This window comes from Parambassis ranga, chromosome 5 (assembly GCF_900634625.1).
Source record: "Parambassis ranga chromosome 5, fParRan2.1, whole genome shotgun sequence".
Lineage (NCBI taxonomy): Eukaryota > Metazoa > Chordata > Actinopteri > Ambassidae > Parambassis > Parambassis ranga.
The window spans coordinates 27,104,346-27,126,512 of record NC_041026.1 but is presented as its reverse complement, the minus strand read 5'-3'; the positions used below and the strand labels follow the sequence as shown (position 1 = coordinate 27,126,512).

The 22,167-nt window shown below is 41.3% G+C and overlaps 1 protein-coding gene across 12 annotated transcripts in view; it reads right to left on the bottom strand.

The window, feature by feature from the left end:
- The window catches only part of foxp1b (forkhead box P1b), a 136,346-nt gene that overhangs the window by 31,755 nt on the left and 82,424 nt on the right, over positions 1-22,167 (bottom strand). For 8 of the 12 annotated variants that reach the window (XM_028407305.1, XM_028407309.1, XM_028407313.1 and 5 more), the window contains 3 exons: positions 17,592-17,714; positions 1,132-1,269; positions 748-855 (listed from right to left, as the gene is read on the bottom strand). In XM_028407305.1, the coding sequence (XP_028263106.1) occupies positions 748-855; positions 1,132-1,269; positions 17,592-17,714 (369 nt within the window). Of the gene's footprint in view, positions 1-747; positions 856-1,131; positions 1,270-8,305; positions 8,511-17,591; positions 17,715-17,996; positions 18,141-22,167 lie in introns of those variants that run through there. The other 4 variants (XM_028407312.1, XM_028407314.1, XM_028407316.1 and 1 more) reach the window with 3 other exon arrangements.

Below are 22,167 nucleotides of genomic sequence, written 5' to 3'. Positions count from 1 at the left end.
TCCAAAACATGGAACTCAACGGGGACAAGAGCAAAAATTCCCAGATTGTCTTTGAACTTCTTCTGACCGCACAATAATAATTTGCTTTGTCCACAGTGATGCCTGTATCCGCCTGTCATTAACACGCATTAAGCTGCTGCCTATGAGCAAGCCCTGCTGTACTATGGGGAGTGAAGGAGAGAGAGAGAGAGAGCAAGAAAGAAAAATGGAGAAAAAAAAACCTCAACACAGGCAACAAAGCTGGGAGCGCTCTCTGCACTGATATCTCACAATTACATGCCTTCTCTTCCTCTGCCATTTCCATGTTAATTACCGAGAAAAGCCTCTCAGATTTATATGCTCCGTGTTTCTGCCTTCTCCCTTCTGCCTTTCATTATGTCCTACACACAGCTCACAGGAACGGTCATCTCTTTGTTGCATAGGACACTTGTTTATGTGAAAAAAAAATCTAGAACAATGGACCTGAGTCTCAGGCTCTATAAAATATGTACATTTAATGTAGATATGTGTCCAGAAAAAGGGAGACAATATATTCTTAGCACAATATCAGTCAGTTTTTGTCATTTATCCAACAAGTCTGACATGCTAATCAGAAGCATGAGTGCACTTGATTCCCCCCCCAACCACTCTCTGCTTTAACCACAGTCTGAAAGCAGATGGAGTTGAGGGAGAGCGCACACATGCCTTCCATGCTCTGTCTGGCCAAGGTTTGGTAATGGCAGGCGGTTGGAGTGATGTCAGCCCTACCTCTTTACTCTGCTTGCTGCCTGCATGTTGCTGCTGTTGCTGCTGCTGCTGTAGGAGCTGGAGGTGGAGCTGTTCCTGCTGCTTTTTGTAGAACTCTTGGAGTTGCTGCTGCAAAAAAGGGAGGAAGGCGACATGTGAGTCAAAGTCTGTCAGTCATGTGAACTCAGCAGTGGGTTTTGTGAGAATTTTCAATACTTTGAGGAATGTTGTCTTTGAGGCTTAAAAACGAAAGAAGAACAGCAGTTCAAAGTGAATTTATCTTGGTGAAACATAGCCTATACATAAGAAGATTTTCATTTCAAACTGAGGCGTTCTGCATTTGAAACATGATGGCCTTGTCTGAAAAAATTATTTATGACATGAATGTCAGCTGTGTTAGATTACCTGCTGTAACATGAGGGCCTGTTGCTGCTGGAGAAGAACCTGGAGCTGCTGAGGGCTCAGGACTTGCTGCTGAAGGATCTGCTGCATCTGCTGTGGAGTTATCACTTGAGGTGTCATCATAGCCACTGACACTGGAACCTGCACAGACAAAAAGAACAAGCACAGATTAAACATTTTTTAGTTTTAAAATTGATGACATGGAATAAACTGCTAAAAAAAGACTCCAACAGGATTGGTGGAATTGATTTTAAGTGTTATCTTGAGGTGTTACAACGTGCACACAAACACACACTTCAACCCCTCCAACCATTATGACACCAATGATGACTGAGACTGGCTAAGGGACACAAGACTGTGAGTGTGCCAATGAGCATATACCCACACTGCATCCACCCCAACCGCCATCCTTCGACCTTCCTCTCTCACACACAAACCCCTCAGCACCCTCTGATATGATCTGCATCTGCTGCGATGCTCCTCAGAGCTCGCCGTTTATACAACACGGCAAATATGTCATACCTGAGGACGTGAAAGATTGCCTCAAAAATGCTGCGGTTCACTCATTGCACACGCACGACATGTCATGTGAGAACATTTCATTAGAGACGCTGTCAACAGCGATCTATTATTGTGAAGATATAGAGTGCCTGGAGGAGGAGCCATAGTGAAGAACACACACAGTCCTCTAACTAACTCCCAGCAGAAAGGTGTGAGTGCATGACTCCTCAAAACAAATGATTTGTTGTGACACTGAAAGAGCCCCCACAGTTGTCAGGGTGCCTTAATTGCTCTGGCGACATAGGGGACTTGGAGTGTGTCTGGATGCTGCCACTCACTACTATGATGTGCAATACCATTAAAAGCTCCTTTCCTTGACATTTGGATGACAAACAGCAACTGAGATGCGCTTGATACTGCTGCGCCTTTTGCAATTGTTAACATGTTGTGGCGGCAGTGCTTTTGTGTATGTGCATGAATACATTAGTATGTAAGTGTAGAAGTGAGTGTAAGATGTACCTCTCAGGCTGATGTCAGCAGCTGATAGAGCAGACATAACTGGTGACAGTCTGTCTTCACCAAGGTTACCTAAATTGTGTGGCCACCTCGTAGCTAATGACACCCCTTTGAATTTTTCATGCTTTTCAGAATGTAATTTAGCTGTTTAAAATCTCGTCCGGTAACTAAGGGGCTTTTCTTGACACGCACCCTGCATGCATATCACCTTATTCATTGTCCCCATTGTAGCATAAAACAAAAACAAAGCACTGCCGTAATGAACAGCTTGTACTGAAAATGTGGAGTAAAGGGCAGCGATGTCAAATAGGACGGACCGGTGTTGATGCTCTCCGTTAACTTTATTGAGCAGTGCCAGACTACACTAGGCTTCCAGCCCCAAATAGAATAAAGGAGGCTCAGCCCCACCCAGGACTAACACACACTTCACATTTCTCATTTCCAGCACCCGGCATAGGGGTGCGAGGAGCAAATGCAATATTAATTCCCTCCTGTATTATGTCTTAATATGCAGTTCATCTTGACTTTTGCACATGACTTGTCCTGTCATTTGCATAGCCCCGGCCTCCCATTTCCTAATTTCACAGTCATTATCCACTGAAGTCCTTTTTTCTGGGCATCACTAATTTTGATGAACTATTTTGAAGGTCAGCCAAGCAGCCTTGTCTTGCTGAGATGCAAGCCTCCTATATGCTGTGATATATAGTGTACAAAGAAAACCTGACATTTACTGTAGGAGGATAAACAATAATGTCCACATTTTTTTAAAGCTTCACTTTTACAGCATGCATTAAAAATCTACTCCTTATTTGTCATGCTCTATTTTTTACTAGCGTGTGAAAGCTGTAAATTTAGTCTTATGTTCAAATGTATAATCATTTTGCCATGCCATATTACACAGTGTGATGTGGAAAAAAGGAGAGCAAACTTCAAGTTAACACAGAGGTTTTACACACTTAGGCAGCTCTCAACAGCTGTCAATTTCATTACAATTTGCACTGATTTTTCCTTCAATGAAACCATTTTATTTCTTTACACCTGAGGTGTATATCTCATCATGGTTTCACACTTTGCCTTGTCAGGAGCATCTGACTCACAGTAACTACAGCAAGAGCAGCTTCCTCTGTGCACAGCCCCAGCAAGAGGCTATTACAGACCCCCATTTTATTACCCATTACTACTGAGGTCATTAGCAGCAAGAGGGATTGTATGCTTCTTAACCTATTGATCAATGTAACTACTACCATTTAATCCTGTGCTGAAGGAGTGAAAATCTGCCTAAGACTGGGTCCTATTGAGTGGAAGGGCGGGAGGAGCACTTTAACTAAAAAATATTGCCTTGGCCGCTGTATCATGCCCATTTAACGCAAACACAGGACGCCAGTCGCCATTTAGAGCACTCCCATATGGTGCACTCCCTTATCTCTTGGATAACATCATGACTCCAAATGATCCACAAAAATACATCACCATCTAAAGATAGTCTAAAAAGGAGACTCGTACTTGGGCTAATAACTGGAGGGATCCACTGAGCCCAGCTCTAATCTACACTACGAATATGAGGGTGTGAAAAAGAGGACATTCTGAGGATGCCAGAAATAGCTGACGTTTATGAATTTTCACGAAGGTGTGGTGCTCTCCAGGTGCCTCCCATACATAAACATTCAAACCTGGAACATTCTCACACAGCTGCAGAGTGACTGGAGGCAATATACTGTACCAGCACAGGCCTGCCGGGCAGACACACAGACGCAGACAAACACACACACACACACAAATCTAAACTGTGGCATGTTAACTGCCACAAGTACATACAGGCACATGTGCAACCCATAAGACAATGTGTAGGAAAAGAAAAACCCTATCTTCAATATACAGTAAAGAGAATCTTGGAGGACGAATTAAAATCTAAAAGAAATGAAAAAATGACAAATACATTTAGTATTAATAATTAGTATTTTTTTATTTAAAAGAAATGCTAAAAATATAGTGCTTATGTTCACTGCACCATTCGCACACACCCTACAGAAAGCATTTATCATTAAAGGGCACCTGCATTAAGGCAACTTCTCTTTGTGCATTATTAAGAGAAAAGTCCAAAATATTATAATCTAATGAGGGAACGCACGTCACAGACCTGAAAACGTTACAGAGAGTCACTGATTCAGAGTTAATGAAGATGCTCCCTGAGCACCCCCTCCTATAACAAGTCAGAGGTCAAAGAGTGGTGAAAAGAAGTAGGGTGAACGAGGCAGTCCGGTAGCCCCTGCTCCCTGCACCGAGGCAATTAAGAGAACCAGGAATGAGGGACAAGGGGGTGAACGTCAGTGAGACCGACAGAGAGCGATTCACTGGCCGTTGAGATGCAGCTTGGTTAAAAGAAAAAAGGGAAGAAAAAAAAAAAAAAGAGAATTATCAAATTTTCATTTGTGCTCCCTGGGGTCATCTTGTTTTGTGGGGGCATCAAATGGAATGGAGAAGTAAAAAAGAAATAACAAGCCCTAGAGAAATCACAGAGCCTAGTCCGTTTGATGCTGTTGTTATACCTTGGCCTGCTGTGGCGCAAGGAAACGACTTCCCATCCCGACTATGATCTGCTGCATGAAAATGTCGCCGAAATGAGGATTTCACGGGAGCTATTGTACTTAAGTGATGTGTGAACATAATTAGTCGTCGACAAGACTGGAAAGACTAATTTCATATTTCCCATTCAGGTTGATTGAAATCTCTCAAGTGGAGAATAGTTATTTCCCTCTAAAAAGTAGATGCAATACATTTGCACCAATACGCCTTATTCATAATAAGCATGATGATAATAATAATAATAATATGAATAATAATAATAATTACATTGCATGCAATTGCATGTAAAAAATGTAAATTATTCAGTATAACTAAAAAAATGTAAAAGTCAAGGATTAGCAGAAATATGTCCATGTGTTAAGACCACCACAAATTCTTTCTGTCAGCCACAATCAAGCTGTTTTAAAAATATTTACAGCTCAAATAAACAAGATAATCGCAGCCATATTTTGTATCCATTAACCATACACTATATATTCTGCAACAGGAGTGCCAGGGTGTAAGGGGGCTTGGATTCACATTATTTGCCGCAACTGTAATAACAAAAGTTAAGATTGCATTTTAATTAACTTGTGGACTACAAACAAACAGGTTTTTGCCGGAGCTCGACCCAGTGTCGGGTTTAAACAAACAAACTGCACAGCGAAGTGAGCGACTTCTCACCCCAACAATAACAGCTGAGCTGCGACCCTGGATGCTGTTTCCCACACTGAAGGCAGCCACCACTGCAGGTGACCACTGCTGAGAGGGAAGCATACAGGGCACCCTCCCTTTCCTCCCCCTAAAACACACACACAGGCGCACGCACACACACACACACACCATCCTCTGGAAATTTAGTAATATTTGCCTTACAATTATACTATAAATTATACTTTCAACTTTCAATAAGCAGCTACTTAAATAAAATGTATAATAGTAACACTAATGTAATTAGGCATATTTATGAAAAAAAAAAAAAAATAAAATAATAAAAACCAAACATTTTGACGTGTGACTCAGTGTCCTGTCACTCTTTCTGACCTTTTAAGCCACACCTCCAAGCACATATTTCACAAGGCATTTAAATTCTGAAACCTGGCCTACAAATTTAGCATGACTACTATCCCACACACCACCGTTCACTGTTTTGACCTTTCTGGGAAACATCTTCTCTACAGACACTGACGGTGTAAACCGTGTGGCCGTGATCTACAGTTCACCAGCTCGGCACAGTTACGCAACGCTGCACGTTTTCAGATGCATTATTTGAGTCAGTTGAGATTTAATTAAGATCACAGCCTCTAAAATCCCTTTCAAATGAAACTGTATTCAAAAGACAATGGCTGACACATCCTCGTACAGATTGTTTCTATTCTCTGCACACCAGCAACGCAAAGCTAATCCTTGTTTCCATGACGGCAGACAAGAAGGACACAAATGATGTTGTTTTTTGACACTCTTGATGTTGTTGTGATTTGTTATTCATTTAAAGTAAACAGACAAAAAATAAACATATAAAGTATATGTGAGAAGCAGGTTTAAAACATTCTTTTAAAACTTTTATTTACAAAGTGCAACATGTCAATAACCACTACTCCCTTAATATATAAACTGTGATGGAGATGAGGGGTGAAAAAGACCTGCTGTCATGAAACACTCTGCACCATGTAATCTCATCATTATCCTGCCATCTCAACCTTTGGAAGCACATGGCATCTCAAGTGTAGAGTTAATCTTCCTATTTGAAACGGAGACGCATATACTGTAAGCAGTAATGACCCTTAAAAAAAGACTCAAGACTTTTTCATGTAAAAACATGTTTCAGTCTGGAAAGCTTGGATATAACAGCAGAGAGCAGCTGGTGGCTCACTATATCACTGCTAAACTATTCCCCCGTCTCTGCGTTCTGTCTTGCCTGCCTGCCCTAGTACAAAGCAGGGACCGTCCCTGTAAAGGATATCCCAGCGAGCCGTGGGGCTCGGCAGGCAACCCCTCTGTGCCCCCCTCTTTGGGTACACAGCTAATATCTGGTTGCCTATGTCATGGTTTAGAAATGACAGGTGCTGGCAGCCCCTCGCCTTGACAGGCCACTGCACAAATAACGCCCCTGCCTGAAAGGGCTAATGCACTACTAATGAACAATAAATCAACTTTGATTACAAACTGTCAACCCAATCAGCTCGCACTCCAGCTCTCCCAAACTGCGAGTCTCGGCTGCACAGCTGCACGGCATTACGGCAAAAACTGCCCTGTTTAGGCTTCACTCTTCTTTTCCTCCTCCTTCCTCAACCATCTGATAAGTCTCCTCCACCGTTCTCCTCCATCTCTCCTATCATTCAGGCAGCCGCGTACTTACAACTGATGCAAGGAGCTGAAACGTTGCACCAAAAAAGTTTCAGCTAAATGGTAAGTGCAAACAGATAAAAACAAAAACAGGCTGAAAAAGTCAAACACAGATGCATTCTTGTTTTTCCTCAATTACTGCAGTCAAAATACATAAAGGAGGTTGTAAAAACAGAAGAAAGTCAATAGCTGTCTTCTGTGTGAAACCTCAAATCTGTCAAACACAGCTCAAACTTGACAGCAGAAAAATGGAGAAAAATGACCACAACTTTCCCTCCTAAATGCACTCCCTTTGTAGCAAGAACAGACACACACAAACACAACAGACACGGGCACACGCAGAGAATCACACACTCTTAACTTTTCAGAAAGATATAAGCGATGACATTTGGAGTGACAGCGCGGCTCCAACGTGGTTTGTGGTGACGGTGTCAAATATAGAGCTGTGCCAGCCTATGTCTTAATTCACTGTGACACCAAGAGGAGAGTGAGGATTAGTCCAGGCCATAGCCTCAGAGGAAGCAAAGTCTGACCAGCACTCATTAACTAAGCAGCACATATCAGCATAAAATAAAACAGCCAGTGTACACAGTGTGTGAAAAATAAACTCTCTATGTAAGTACTTAAATGCATTACCCTGAGGATATTCTTAACATAAGAGCATGACAAATATTTTCAGAAAGAGAGACAAACAACAAAAGAAGGCACACCTGCACCCTCTTTTCCTAGAACTTTCCATAATTCAAACAGCACACAGTACATTACCAGATCCTGCTTAACTGGTTAGCTCACTATCAGCAAAGTAAACAAAACCTAAATCAAACACTAAAATGTCAGTAAAAAACATAATGTATATCAATGTAACACATTTAAATAGAAGGGCAAAGAACCAAAAACAACCCTTCTGCACCAACTAGGAGTTAAAAGCACAACCTCTGACAACCATCAACAGATAAACAAAAGCTCCTAAAGCATGCAGACTCGTTTTGAATAACTTTCATACATGGTAAATCTAATGTATCCTTATCAGAACATGCCTGTAAACTGTCAGGATCTCCACTCCAAAGTAAACCCTGGATAACTGCTCTTCTATGAGAAACTACATGACAAAATGAACCAATTGCAATGATAGAACATCAACGATAGACAGACAATAAACCTCCTTTTCTCCTTCTCCCCAGTCAAATTAAATTGTCAAGTTTTTTACACAAGAAAGCTGGCAAAATCACAGAAATCAATCATATTGACAAACCTGACAAACTCCATTTAGCTGGCAGGGTAAACAGAGTGCCGGGCCACGCGGTGTGGAGTGAAGCAGAGCGGAGAGCAGAGCGGCGAGGGAAAGAGAGAGAGAGTGAGAGAGAGAGAGAGAGAGAGAGAGAGAGGTAGAGGCTCACAGGCTGGGAGGCAGGGAGGCAGAGAACAAGCGCTGCTGTGCTGTGGAGTCTCCAACCTTCCTCAGGATACAGACAGATTGCACGCGCAAGGTTGCTCCCTGGCTGACAAAATACAAAACTATCCAATCAACCACACCCTTCTCCACCAATCACAACCGGCCTTCTAAACATAATCAATTCAAATGGGGCCACACAATAGGGAGCCTCGGGCTGGGCTGCAGGTGAAACTGTGCTTTTGTGTGAGGGCCCCTTTAAAAAAAAAAAAAAAAAAAAAAAGAAAGGCAGTTGACGGCTGTTAACCCTTTGACCCCTGCCGGGAGTCCGGCCATGCTATTGAAACAATGGGAGTTTAAAGAAAAGAGGCCCTTTAATTAAACAACAGATAAGTAAACACAGCTATCCAGCGAAAAAAAAGAAAACTGGCCCCGCTATCAGCCTCTTTATTGTTCTGCTAAAAGAAACTGTTTACAGTGCCTGAACAAAGACAACTCATTTTATATGCCGAGAACAACAAATGCACAAACAATTTACAAGCTTTGTAGTTATTTAGACTTTTTCTTCCTCTTTAATTTCCCAAGAGAACACATGCATTTTATTTTAGATAGTTAAAAGGTATTTATGAGAATAGTTTGTTTGTCACTGTATTTAGTTTACAGTACAATGCAACTAGTTGTAATACACAAAAATTAGTTTAGTGTATTCATACAACCACAGCTGGTTTTAAACACTTATCCTACAATTTGGCCTCAGACAAGCTCAAACCACTTAAATTAACAGCTAACATTACACCAGCTACCAGGCAATCCATCCAACTCCATCCCAATGAGAGCAATTAGCTGTCATGATATCATCACACTCTTTAACACCCGTGTGCACTCAGCAAGGGGAGAAGACAGGAGAAGAAAACAGGACCCTGCCACCTACTGGAGATCTGACTGAACACACCAGGAGAGGCAGAGGCATGATGAAACCACAGCTCCTGACAATGTGTGTGTGTGTGTGTGTGTGTGTATAAAGCAAAAAGAAAGGTTGCTAATCAGTCCCAATTTAAAAATTAACAATAAAATCAGGTTCACTAAGTTCTGCAGCACACTTAACAAGGAATTAGCACAAAGACATGAGGCAGGATTAACACCTCACTTTGTTAATTATCATGACAATAAACACAGAGCTGAATAACAGGGCTCTTAAACACAGCTCATATCAACAGCTGTAAACCCTTGGCCAAGGATGAAGGAATGTTCATGGGATGCATTCCAGTCCACAAACATACTGGTAAAATAAACAGAGCACATGCATAACAAGCCACTGCTCTCATCTGCTAATAACTAACAATGAGCTCTGCTAAGCCTGACCTATATAAATTATTGACTGGGACACCTCAAGTGTCAAAAGTGACAATTCCAATACATATCATAGTGAATAATTAAGTGGAAGAAAAGGGGCTTTTATTTTCTATCTGACACACTCAAGACGGCTCACACAAAAAGACAGTGACATGCAGGCATGTGCCTACAACTACATGCACATACTCGACACACACACAAACACACGTGTGCACAAAGTGGTTTAGGCTATGGCCACACTCTTCTCCCCCGGCACTCTCCCTGGGGTGGCATGTCGGCGTATTCTCAATAAAACACCTTCTTAGCAGTAATAGGCCACTGTTCTCATTTCAACGCTCCCAAAGGCCTCATGATAAATTTAGCAGACACACAGTTCAAGCTTCTCCTCTCACACACTGTCTTTCTAATCCATTGCCTCTGTGCCTCTGCCATGTAAAATAATTACACATTTGTGTCGATGTGATACACACACTATATAGATTTTTTTTTGTTCCTCTGTACAGAGAAACATCAATATCCTTGAGCCTTGAACTGAGATCCCTTGTGATAGTTTACAGAGAGTACAGAGCGATTGTGTTCATGACAGAGTGGATGACATTATAAAATACTCCCATTTCCTGCTTGAAATAGAGAGAAAGTATGAGTTAATGTCTGGTCTGGCCTGGGCTTTGCTCCGCTCTGCTCCGACTAACGATAACGACTCAGCTCCAATTACAAAGCCTTCCCAAAACACTAACGCAGCTAGTGAATAAGCTGTGCGGGCATGCCAGCCAATGTCTTAATGCTACTACAAAAAGAGAAGGAGAGAGGAAGTGGAGGAAAATACAAAACTATGCTCATTCCTTTTCTTGAAAGGCACTAGTGACCTGGACCATTGTCATGAGAAAACAAACACAGTCTGTTTCCCTGTGTGTGTGTGTGTGTGTGTGTAAGAAGTAAATCATTGTTTACTGGCAGAGGGAGTCAGCAGGGCATGTGTGGGACCTATATAAATAACAGCTGCTCTATATAATATCACCAAGGCAACAATACCTTTTAGATCTACAACAGTATCAGTGTATGTGAGCTTTAGTTCTGTTTTTAATATTACTTTAACAATACTCCCAATAAATGTAAACAATCAATTGTGTTTTCACACTACACCAAAACCTAACTTTTTTATTTATTAAATTTATCATTTTTTTCCCATGTGGTGTTTTCTAACAAGAACTTGCCTAAATAAAACTGTAATTTTACTCATGCATTTACAACCTACTGATACTCCCTCTCATACATGGAAGAAGTCATATTTAAAGTGAATGAGGTTATCACCCGAAGCAGAGTAAGTTACTGTAAGTCACGTCTGACTCACCGTGTTCCTCTTGCTCTATTATATATGGGTTTGGTTATTTACTTTTAATTTCAGTATTCGAGAACACATTGTTTAGTCAGCACATGTGAGCTTTGTATTTGCTAAATATTTCCCTGAGGTGATATGCCAGCCTGTGTATGACGGTTCCAGTCTAGTGTGGTTTTTCACTTAGTCAAAACAAGAACACTTTTGGGTTTAAGCAACAGCGATTTAAGGAGGTGGGGGAATTTTTGCCCTGTCTTGTTTGGCAATTGATTCATCTTAGATTTAAATCGAAAACTATATTAATACAGAGAAACTCAGTACTGAGTATTTTAACATGCAATAACAAAGACTATTTGTGGTCGCCTTGAAGATAAATATAACTTGACAACTATATCTGAAGTTAAATTGGTGCATTTAACCTGCTAGTGATCATATCATATTGTAAACAAATATGAGAGATAAATACGTGAGATTTACTACAATGACTGGTGAGACTCGGTCTAGTCTGTGGGTGGCTCTTGTCATCACTTTTGTAGGATGCACCAAGCACTATGATTAACTACCTTGCTAACATGTTCTGTGGTGTTATTAAACTGCATTTGTTAGCCTGCCCTGCTTCCAACACTAACTAATAAAAAACCCTCACAAACAGTCCTGTAGATGACACACACAGAGAAGCAGTCTTGCTGATTCTTTCCTATTTTTCATGTGAAAACTGTATTACTACGTCCTTATGCTTTCTGTAGACTGGGTGTAGCTACATGGATGACTAGTTAGTTTACTGTACACTGTCCAACACAAGTAAAATGCTCCAAATTATGTCCTCGCATAGCCCTTCTGTTTTTTTGCATCTCTCTCTTGCGGTCTGAGCAGAAATCCTTTCTCTCTTCCTAACAAGAAGTGAAAATAGAACCAGAGAAATGCCAAGCTGTCAGAAGTGTGCAATGACACCCAAATAGAAGCTGTATTGTGAGCTGATGCTGACTTGACTGCACCTTGCATAGCTGTTAGTGTTTATTAAAGCTATGGTTGACTGTGCTTCCATCCATCCTTCCACTCGTCTGCAAAGGGCATGTGAATCACTCCAAACAACACACGCCTGACATCAAGATATAATGCCAGAGGATGACACAGAGATACAACAAATTTTAGAGGGAAGTGTATGTATGTGTGTGTGTGTGTGTGCATGTAGATGACTGAGTTAGGTGGAGGGTTGACTGCTTTAAGGGAAACATCAGGCCTCCAATGAATAGAGGGTCCTGAAAATGGTAGAGTGGCTCCCAGCGCTGTGACTGGAGTCAATTCGACAATCATCGTCTTGGCTGGAAGAGAGCTCCCAACACAGCTGCCCCCCTCGCTCCAACGCATACACACACACACACACACACACACAAGTCTCTACTTGGCTTTGTGGAATTGGGACAGATGACTTCATTCTGACAGGATTATCCCAAACCTGGTTTTAATCTATACAGTACACATAATACATTTTTACAATATGACAAGGAAAACAAGCAGCAAAAGAGACGGCCTGATCCCCAGGTTCTATGTGAGCACCGACCTTGGTGTTGTGCTGATCATTCCTGACAGATTGTATCACCTCAAAGCAACACACACATCAAAATGAGATTTCATTACAGCATCACCTTGAGACTTTTTACAAACACAAAGAGATGAACTGCTTCTACAGCTCACGCACACAGCTGATGAATTATGGGATTTTACTGTTGAAAACACTTTGTAGACTGACAGGGGAGCTATTCAGAAGCATATTTCCCTAAAATATTGAAGGCATTGAAACATCCTGGAGGTAAAGAAGTGAAGACCACAAAAAAATGTCAACAATTTCAATTTTAATCAGGAGAGTATTCAGGGAAAAATCAGCTGTTCAAGAAGTAGTTCAACACTTTGGGAATATTGACTTATTTGTTTTATCACCAGGAGTTATGATGAATAGATCTACCACACTGCCGTGTTCTTACACTTATCTACAATTTATCCTCAACAGAAAAATGCCAAAAAAATCAATTTGTGATCAACATTGTGCATGTACAAATCTGCAGTATTTGTTATCAGGGCAGCTATAAAAATGGCAGAGAAGCTTGTTCGGAAAGGTCAATCAAACAATGATGATTTTTCCTAAATATAACTATAACCTTTTGGTGCCCAATAAAATAACATCTGAAACTCAAAGTAATGGTCTGACACAAAACTAACTGCAGTCTTCATGCTGCCATTCACCTTAGTTTGCTGACATTTTTGTGCTACCTTAGCTTAGCTCAGACACATGAAATGACACAAAATGTGCAAACAACAATGCAAGCATCTATTTCCTGACATGGACAGTGACTCCCTGAAATCTTTGACAGCCTTACAGTGAGGACAAACATTCATGGTTAGCTGTTTGTTATATTTCCAATCTTTGTGCTAACCTGTGCTAAATGGCTGCTGGCAGTGGCTACATATTTACAAAACATTTCAAGAGAATCTTTATCTCATATAAGCTTAACTACAACATTAAACCAGACTTACTGTCAGCTCGCCAGTAGGCTACTACTGCTGTGCCACTTTGGGCCAGTGGCCGACTGGGCTGTGGAAACACCTCAAAATGCTGCCTCAGATCACCCTGCAGCACTGGCTGAGCTCCAGCTGACAGGCTTTGGCCTAGTGCTCTAATGACTTACAGATTGGAGCTCTGTGGTATACATGTGTCAGGACAATGCCATGGGCCTACTGCAAAAACAGTAGGAGAGGGAGAGAAAGAGAGCCGGCGGCTTCTCCCTGTCCTGTCAGACAGAGGCTTGGCCCCTGGATTGTGTCACATCACGCTTCCCCCCAACAGACCACAAATGAAGGATGTGAAGAGCAAGCGCGGGGAGGAGGGGCGTATGTAGGGGCGCTCTCCAACTTAAAAGGCTTTCATCCTGTAAACTGAAAAGACATTATCTTTTGACCTGGAGATGCCCTCTGTGAGGCTGTACACTATGGTGTGAAAACACAGAGTGAGAGAAAGAGAGAAAAAGGAAAAGAGAAGGAAGAAGGCTGGATTGTGACTTCAACTAATAATAGTGCAGATAAGAAAACTGTCTGCTGGCATGGTTTTGAAACATTATCAGCAGTTTCTCTGTGTCTGAAGAATAACAAGTGTTGCACCTTTGACATTATGAAAATGTGCAACATTTATCTGAGGATTGTGAATAGCATTCCTCAATGCAAAGTAAGACTACATGAAACCCAAAGGAGACATATCATTTAGTGTCAAAGAAGCTCTTCACTTAAACAGGAAAATAGAGGTTCTCAATATGTAAAGCTATTTTTATTTCCACAATCTAATTATCTCTGCTAACATGTTATCTACATGCTTCTCCTCTTAGGTCACTTGTGCACCAGAGCAGGCAAACTACAGACAGAAACCACTCAATGTCATTCAAGCAGTGTCCATGCAGAGATCATCCACTGGCCACTGGCCATACCTCACACTGTAACAGTGACATGAAGAGTAGAGATCACATTCAGACACAATCCTGGATGGAAACAAGTTTAATCTGGGTATTACTGTATGATGATCGTAAGACACCATGTTGACACAGCATCTACTGCCCAGCTGAGTGCCATATAATCCCCTGTAGGAGGTGGATGCACACCTAGGATTCCTGGCAATGAGGTGTAGTTAACCAGCCGGTCTCGTGTGCAACACCACAAACGAGCATCAACTTCCCCTCCCCCTACCTCGGAGCTGGTGGACTATCAGCGAGGGTCCGACAGTGTTGTTCCTAATTACCTATTTCTCTACTCCTGATCCTGCGGCTGGCATAATTAGTTACCTGGGGCTGCAATCCAATTTGAAGTGATGACAAGAAAGTGATCCATGAAAAAGTAATAAGTTAAATCCAATTTCAGCCTGCCTCTAATTAAATGCACATGGAACTAATGAGTCAAACCCTACCATTTCACTGATAATGGTAATTAGCGGGGTGGGAGTTGCTGGCTCTCGTTGTCGTGCCACTGTAGGTGTGAAGCGCAAAAGGTAAAAGCGGCATGGATTCTTTTAATTACATGTGTCATTCTGTCGATGTAATTTACTGGCTTTTTGACCAGTCAAGTATGTTTAGCTGCTTTCCAGCCTGCATGGCAGATGTTTGTATATCTAGCATGATTAAAAGGCCTCTAGGCTGCTGAGTGTACAGCACAGGCATCTTCATCCACAGGCAGGGGTAGGCGGTGCAGGGCTGAGAGGGTTTGGAAGAGGAAGGGGAGGGAGAGGGGGGCACCCCTGTTGGGGAGATATAAAACCAAAGAGCCATTTAATGCTGATCAAGGATTCTGAGGCTTGTTTGACTCATATTTTTCCCTTTAGTACTCTATGCAGGTCACCTTTTTCAGATGTTTCATATATACTGTGCTTCATTATTTTTTGACTTGAATGAATTGGAAAGTGAGTCACATATCCAAATGAGTAAAAGTCTCTCTGCACATCTTCTCATGCCTAATAGGAAGCCCGCTGAGATGAATGGAGTCTCGTCTGCAGATCAGGTGCTTTTATGAGGTGTCAGCTTACTACACAGTCTCATAATTGTTGGATCATGTCTTTTGATGACCCAGTCCAGCTCAACAGAGAATCATTATCCGGGTGATGTGTGATGGAGTGAATGTTATGTGTGTGTGTGTTTGTGTGAAGGGGGCTCTTCTTGTTCTTAAAAGAGGAAGTGAGATGTGACTCTGTTTGTGAGACAGAAAACAACAGAAATCTCTCCACCAGAAATCCATCAGAGGAGAAAATAAAGCCCCAAACAAATGTAATGCACGCTTACACAGATCGGCACACTGATCCTTATGTATGAACACTTGGCTTGTGTGGTTGGCCTGTGTTTAATTAGCAGAATATGTAATTCAGAGATAAACAAACACTTGTCTGGACCTGTGGCTTTTTCATAATGGCAGTTTCAACCCAGAAAAAAATGTAACATACAACATAAGAGAGCTGGCAATTTACAGTGTTAGTTAGATACTACAGCAAGCCTGAGCTCTCTTCACAAGAACTGGGCAGAAGAGGGGAGGGGAGGGGAAGTGGGGGGAAAGGGCCCGACTCGCTTTTCAATAGCTGAGTGACAGCTTGGCCAAGCTCTCTGTATACATTAATAAATTAGAATTTTAATTTTGTCTTTGTCTGCAGGAGATGGTCTAGTACTTCACTATGTACCAACAACTGGCTGTACGCTGGAATCTGCCGTTGTGGTCCCCTCTGTTGACCTCTGCAGCACAATTCCCTGGCAGGCTGGGGAAACTGTTTAGTTTGATCCTTTCAACTTATTTGAATCCTGACAAATATGCACACAACTGAAAGGTCATCACAGTCATATTTCATCCTCTGGAGCTATTCCGAAGACATCTGCACAACAAAGAGGCTTTTCCACAACCTGACATTAGACCTAGCTGCTACAATAGCTCATTAAAAAGGGCCCCCAATGGGATAGTAAGGGTATTAAATATTATATATATACACACACACAGAACAGGGCCTCCGTATTAATTACCAAATATGCCCTGAAGTCGTTTGCGATTTCACACTGACACAAACAACCCGTCCTTGTTCAAACAAAGATATACATCTCTGAGGCAGCTGATCTGAAATTTACGTAAATATTGCATCATATATGCAGCGATGTTCGATTTAAAAGCAAGTTGGAAAAGAATGATTTTTTTTCCCTGCTGTTTCTTTTCAATGCATTACAAAGGCAGTCCAAATAACTGTCCCACCACCTATTGAACTCTCACACCCTTTTACTCATCTCTCCCTGTTCCACCTCCAAGCCCACCACCTGGATCACCAACCCAGTAGTGGGCTCTGCTCCATAGCACCTCCTGCTGCTGGTGGTAGCAGCCTGCCTCTTCTCTTATTTCTGTGATTAAAAGGCAATCAGGGAAATTATTGAGCTCCCTCTGCCTGTCCAGACCACCTTCTCTGAGGGAAGAAGCTCTCTCGCTTCTCCCTTGTCTTCTCCCTTATTTAAACACTTCCTCCAGCTTATACACAGACACAGTCAATGAAAAAAGTCCTGTCTACTGTTAAAAAAATCAACAAGGGTGATCATAGCAATACTGGATGAGCTTGTGTGATCTAAACTGGTCACAAAGGGGCTTTCTGCCAGCCTGGCCTACATACAGAGCCTACATACTGCTGCCTCTAATGTTCTGTCAAGATTTCAGCGACACATGGTTGATTTTGACTGTGTGTGTGTGTGTGCTGCTAATCACACATAATGCGTGAGCATACATGACTGCAAATGTTGCACTGCTGATTTTAATTTCCTGTTTGTGAACTTAGCATAGTGCTGTTCTTTTCTTGCACACTGTGTTCTCGCAAAAGTTGCATAATTTTGGAACAACCACAAAGTCAAATAACGAAAGCCACTGATACCATGGGTTAATATATAAGAGAGTACAAAATATTTACAGTACCTGTAGACTTTGTTGCTTATCGTTGATTTTAGGGGATTTGCGGCCAGTGTTTGGTTGCATTTGCTGTGACTGCTGCTGCTGCTGCTGCTGCTGGAGAAGTATTTGCCGGGCCATCTGAAGAGCCTGATGGAGAGAAATACAAAGAAATGTTAACAACGCTCAAAAGAAATGCTACAAGTATACAGGCTTAAAGTCCCTTGGGAACACTTTGATGCCTATTATCAGAGCAGATGCCTTCTGATAGAAAACAAACAGGGATACTCTCTTATTCAGTTATAAACCTATGGCTGGAATATACAATTATCAGAAGTCACGAAAAAATTCACACACACAAAAAGAAAGAAAAAAAAAACACAATCGATAGTCTCCAGAAGAAATATTTATCTGTTGATAAGTTGCACTTACACCAAACAAAAACTGTCAAAGACACTAATCAGTGCTTTTGATCCTCCTTTAGCTCAGTCAAACCCCCCCTCAGGAAAGCAAATAAAAGACTTTATGGCCGCTTCAAATATCTGTTAAAGGACACGGCCTTCTCAGTGGAAAACAAAATACAGTGCAGTCACATGTTTATTGCTCTAGCTACTCCCTTTTCCTTTACGATAAATAATCAAACATGCCATCCAGAGCAAACAAAGCTGGAGTGAGCTGGGGGAAAAAAACACAGTGGTCTTGAAAACGGTCAGCGATACCAAGAAAAGCAAGCGTTGTGTTCCCACAGTGAGCTGGCCAGCCTCACACCTCCACCAGTAAACCATCTGGGTAAATAACTAGCCTCATTCTTTCCATGTTCCTCAGACGATTGCTCCCACAATTAAACAAACAGTTGGTGGGGGTGCGTCCCAGCTCATCTCATGGAGTAACTATCTATTAGGTTATTAGAAAAGTTCAGAAACTGTAAAAGTAAATTTAATAAGAAGACTGTCAGAAAAAAACAAACAAAACACAGAAAAGAGGAAAAAGCCAGAGCGATGTGTGAGAATGTGAGTGAAACCTTTAAAAGACTGTGTGAAAGTAAGATATCGACAGGGAAAGAGCAAGTAGAAAGCCCTGTGTACAGACTAAAAGATAGTAATGCCAGTAAAGACTTAGTGCCAGTAAAGCCAGACAATACTTTAAGGCAGAAAGGGGAGAGTCAGTAAGCGGGTGGAAGCAAATAGCTGTATGATGGTCTGTGTGTGGGTGTATGTGTTGACCCTCCCAAACACACGGCTGTTGGATGACATCATGAGGCATAAATATGACCACAGGCTACAAAGAGGCCACACTGGCATTTCACCATGCTTAACTTTTTTTCCGCCTGTCTGTCTCTGTCCTCTGCTGAGGTCTCATGAAGATAAATGATACAAGCCCAACATATCTCATTCTGCATGCCTAATTGTCTTTGTTGTGGGGAAACCCCTTCAAGTGTGTATACTCATAAAGAAAGTGAATACATTCAAACAAAGAACTATGTGAGCAAGATTCACTCCCACGTATGTCGGCAATATTTACATTTTAGGCAATAACTTTTCACTCCAGCGGCATTTAATCTGGATTAAAAACCTTAAACAGAATCTGAAGTAATGGGATTAGAAAAATAACAAATGATTACCCTGTGAGGCTGCCTTGTCTGGTGATGCTGAGCATCATTAATTGTGAAAAATGTACAGAATATTTTTTATTTTTAGATTTTACTTTTGTTTCACTCAGTATATATATAAAAAACAAAAGATAAACTTTATTTCTGCAAGCTATTAAGATAATATTCATAATGGAAATTTAATGTGGTTTGCGCAAGCTAGGATCCGTCAACACATTCTGAAACGCTGCTAACACATAAATTCAAAAGAGGAAAAAAAAAGCAGTAACAAAATCATTCACTATGCCTAAGGCGTGGTATTACGGGTACCCTGAAGAGTAAACAAAGTTTGCTGTTTTCTTTTTCTCTGTAACTGATGACACATGCAGTGAAATGTGTGTGTGCGGCATGTGTGTCTGGGTTTACAACCGAGGGTGTTGGAACAAAGTTGAGTCAACAGGATATGATAGGAAGTTCAGTCAGTAATGGATGAAAAGATACATTTCTGGGAAGTCTTTCCACACTGTCATCAGTATATACAGAAAAGAAAGAGAAAAAGCAGAGCAAAAGGTCACTTATTCCAGAAACATATCAATTATTAAACTGCTTTAAGGGGATCATTGTTTAGAATGTAATAGTAATGTTTTAAAGACACCTAAAACTACGATTATTTTATGTATTTATGCTGTCAAAACATAATATAAGGTTGACCACTAGAGTCCTATTGTGTGTAGATGTTTGATAGTACTGTAAAATCATTTATTCATGGGAAACGGAGCTATAGTGCCATTTTGACTGCACACATTGTATTAAAGGGCCTGTGTGTGGGATTGAGCAACATCTAGTGATGAAGGTGCAAATTGCAATCCACTCAATACCCCTCCATTTCTCAACCCTCCTCATTTCTATATAGGAGAGCCTATGGTGGCTGCAGCGTCAAAGTAAAGAGGCCTTCTCCCTAAAGCCAGTGTTCAATTTGTCCATCCTGGGCTACTGTAGAAACATGGTTGGCTCTGTGACCTATGCAGATAAGATGGGCTCATTCAAAGATGATTAAAAAAAGAAAACAGCAATTGTGGTCAAAGGTAACTATGACGACTACTATTAATAAAAAAAAATAAGCTATTCGATTTTTGTTAATACATGCCCCTAAATTATACACACTAGTCCTTTAAAGAAAATGAGTCACATGGCAATTTAAACAATGACAGCGTTTTGCCACATTGCATGAAATGAGAAAATTATTAACACAGCCTCCTACTTTTCATGTCAACAGCTTCATCAAATTATTTTCCAATTAAAGTAAGGGCAATAATTATGTGATCATGCCCTTGAAAACATAGTCAATGATCATCTTGACATAGGCAAATTAACTGAAATCACACTGCTGCCTGACAGTGCAAGCCTGAATATGTTGGCTTAATAACAACTTTAGAAAGCCAACGTTACAGGATGTGTGTCACTGTTGGTTAAATAATGAAGAGACAAAAAGGCGAGCAGGCTGAGAACCGGTGCTGTGAGGTCGGCCTCACGTTTAGGAATGCTGCTGTCAGGTTTGTATTAAAAACACTGGAGGTGGGATGCCTTTGAGAGGCCTAATGCTGGGCTAAAATAACCTATTGTGAACTGTCACTGCGATGTTTACACAGCACCAACTCCTGTATTTCAGAGCTCTCTAGTCCTCACCCTCTACCTGGAATTTATCCTCTTTGATCTTCCAGTCAGGGGTACTAGATGCATGATGCCAATGTAGGGAGCTGCCCCAGACAAAGTGTTATAAACAATGAAGAAGGACAGTATGTTTTGTTGGATAGGTTTTAAATAGAGAAAAAAAATAAGTGGCTATACAGGACATAAGAAAAGTGAACTCTGTCAAATTTTCAGTTTTATTTTTACTTCTGGTATATTACATTGTCTTACATGAAGACTAAAATGTATTATTCTTTAGTTTAGTTGTGGGAAAAAAAACAGATTTAAGTATGTTACATCATTTGCTGCTTTACAATTCAAGACTACAGCAGCCCTATTATAGTGTAAAAGTGAGGTTGTTTAGGAGGCAAGCTTGTTACTGGAATAAGAACTGCAAACACAGACGCCTACATTTATACCCCATACTTACATGCATTGTTTGTGAGTGCACAGGCACAAAAATACACACCATAGAGGGAGTGAACCCTCCAGGTGCTTTTGATTAGAAAACACCCTCCAGCACATGGCAAGGTTTTATCAGCGACAAAGACGTTGCAATTTGGTCTCCTTGTCATTTGCAATCCTCTTTTATTTTCCACATTTTGAATGTGTTCAAAGTTCACATCCTCTTCCCCATGTTAACACAACTTCCTCAATAAACAACAGCCGTTTTATCTGCATCTACTTTCACACCATATTAGTGAATAGAGGCAGGAGCGTCTCTTGTGTCCCTGGGCTATCATGCTGTGATAAGGGAACTGCTAAGTACTGGATGTCTTTATGTGCAGTCTGCACATGTGGATTATTTACAGGCTTTGGGGTTTCCTGCTGCTAAAGCCAGCTCTGGGTGTCTTACAAATCCCAGCTCAGAGCATTGCCACACAGTCAAGTCTGCTCTCTGCTGAATCCCTTGCTGTACCTTTTTCCCACTACAATGAAAGCCAGACATATTTCAGATAGGTCTCTCTGTTCTCAGTTTTTTTTTTTCGCAACTTTACTGACCTCAAAAACAACAGTCTGCTGGAGGAACAAGAGCATTCACTTCTTCTAAAGTGAAGTCTAAAGCACACTGTTAAAATCACATTTTCTGAATAGAAAAGAAAAGCATTATAAAGTTAGACATGACAGTGAGCGTCTCCATCAAAAGTCAGGGAAAAGGCAGGGCTAGCGCTGTTTGTTCAGGCCCATTAACAGAAGGACCTCTGTAGCTCTATATATGTCAAGCTCCTCTTGCCACGGCTGGGGAAGACCTTGAACGTGAAATGGTTTCAAGCAGATTGCTCCTAATTGCTAGAAGATGTGCGAGCAGGTGTAACCAGATCCCTG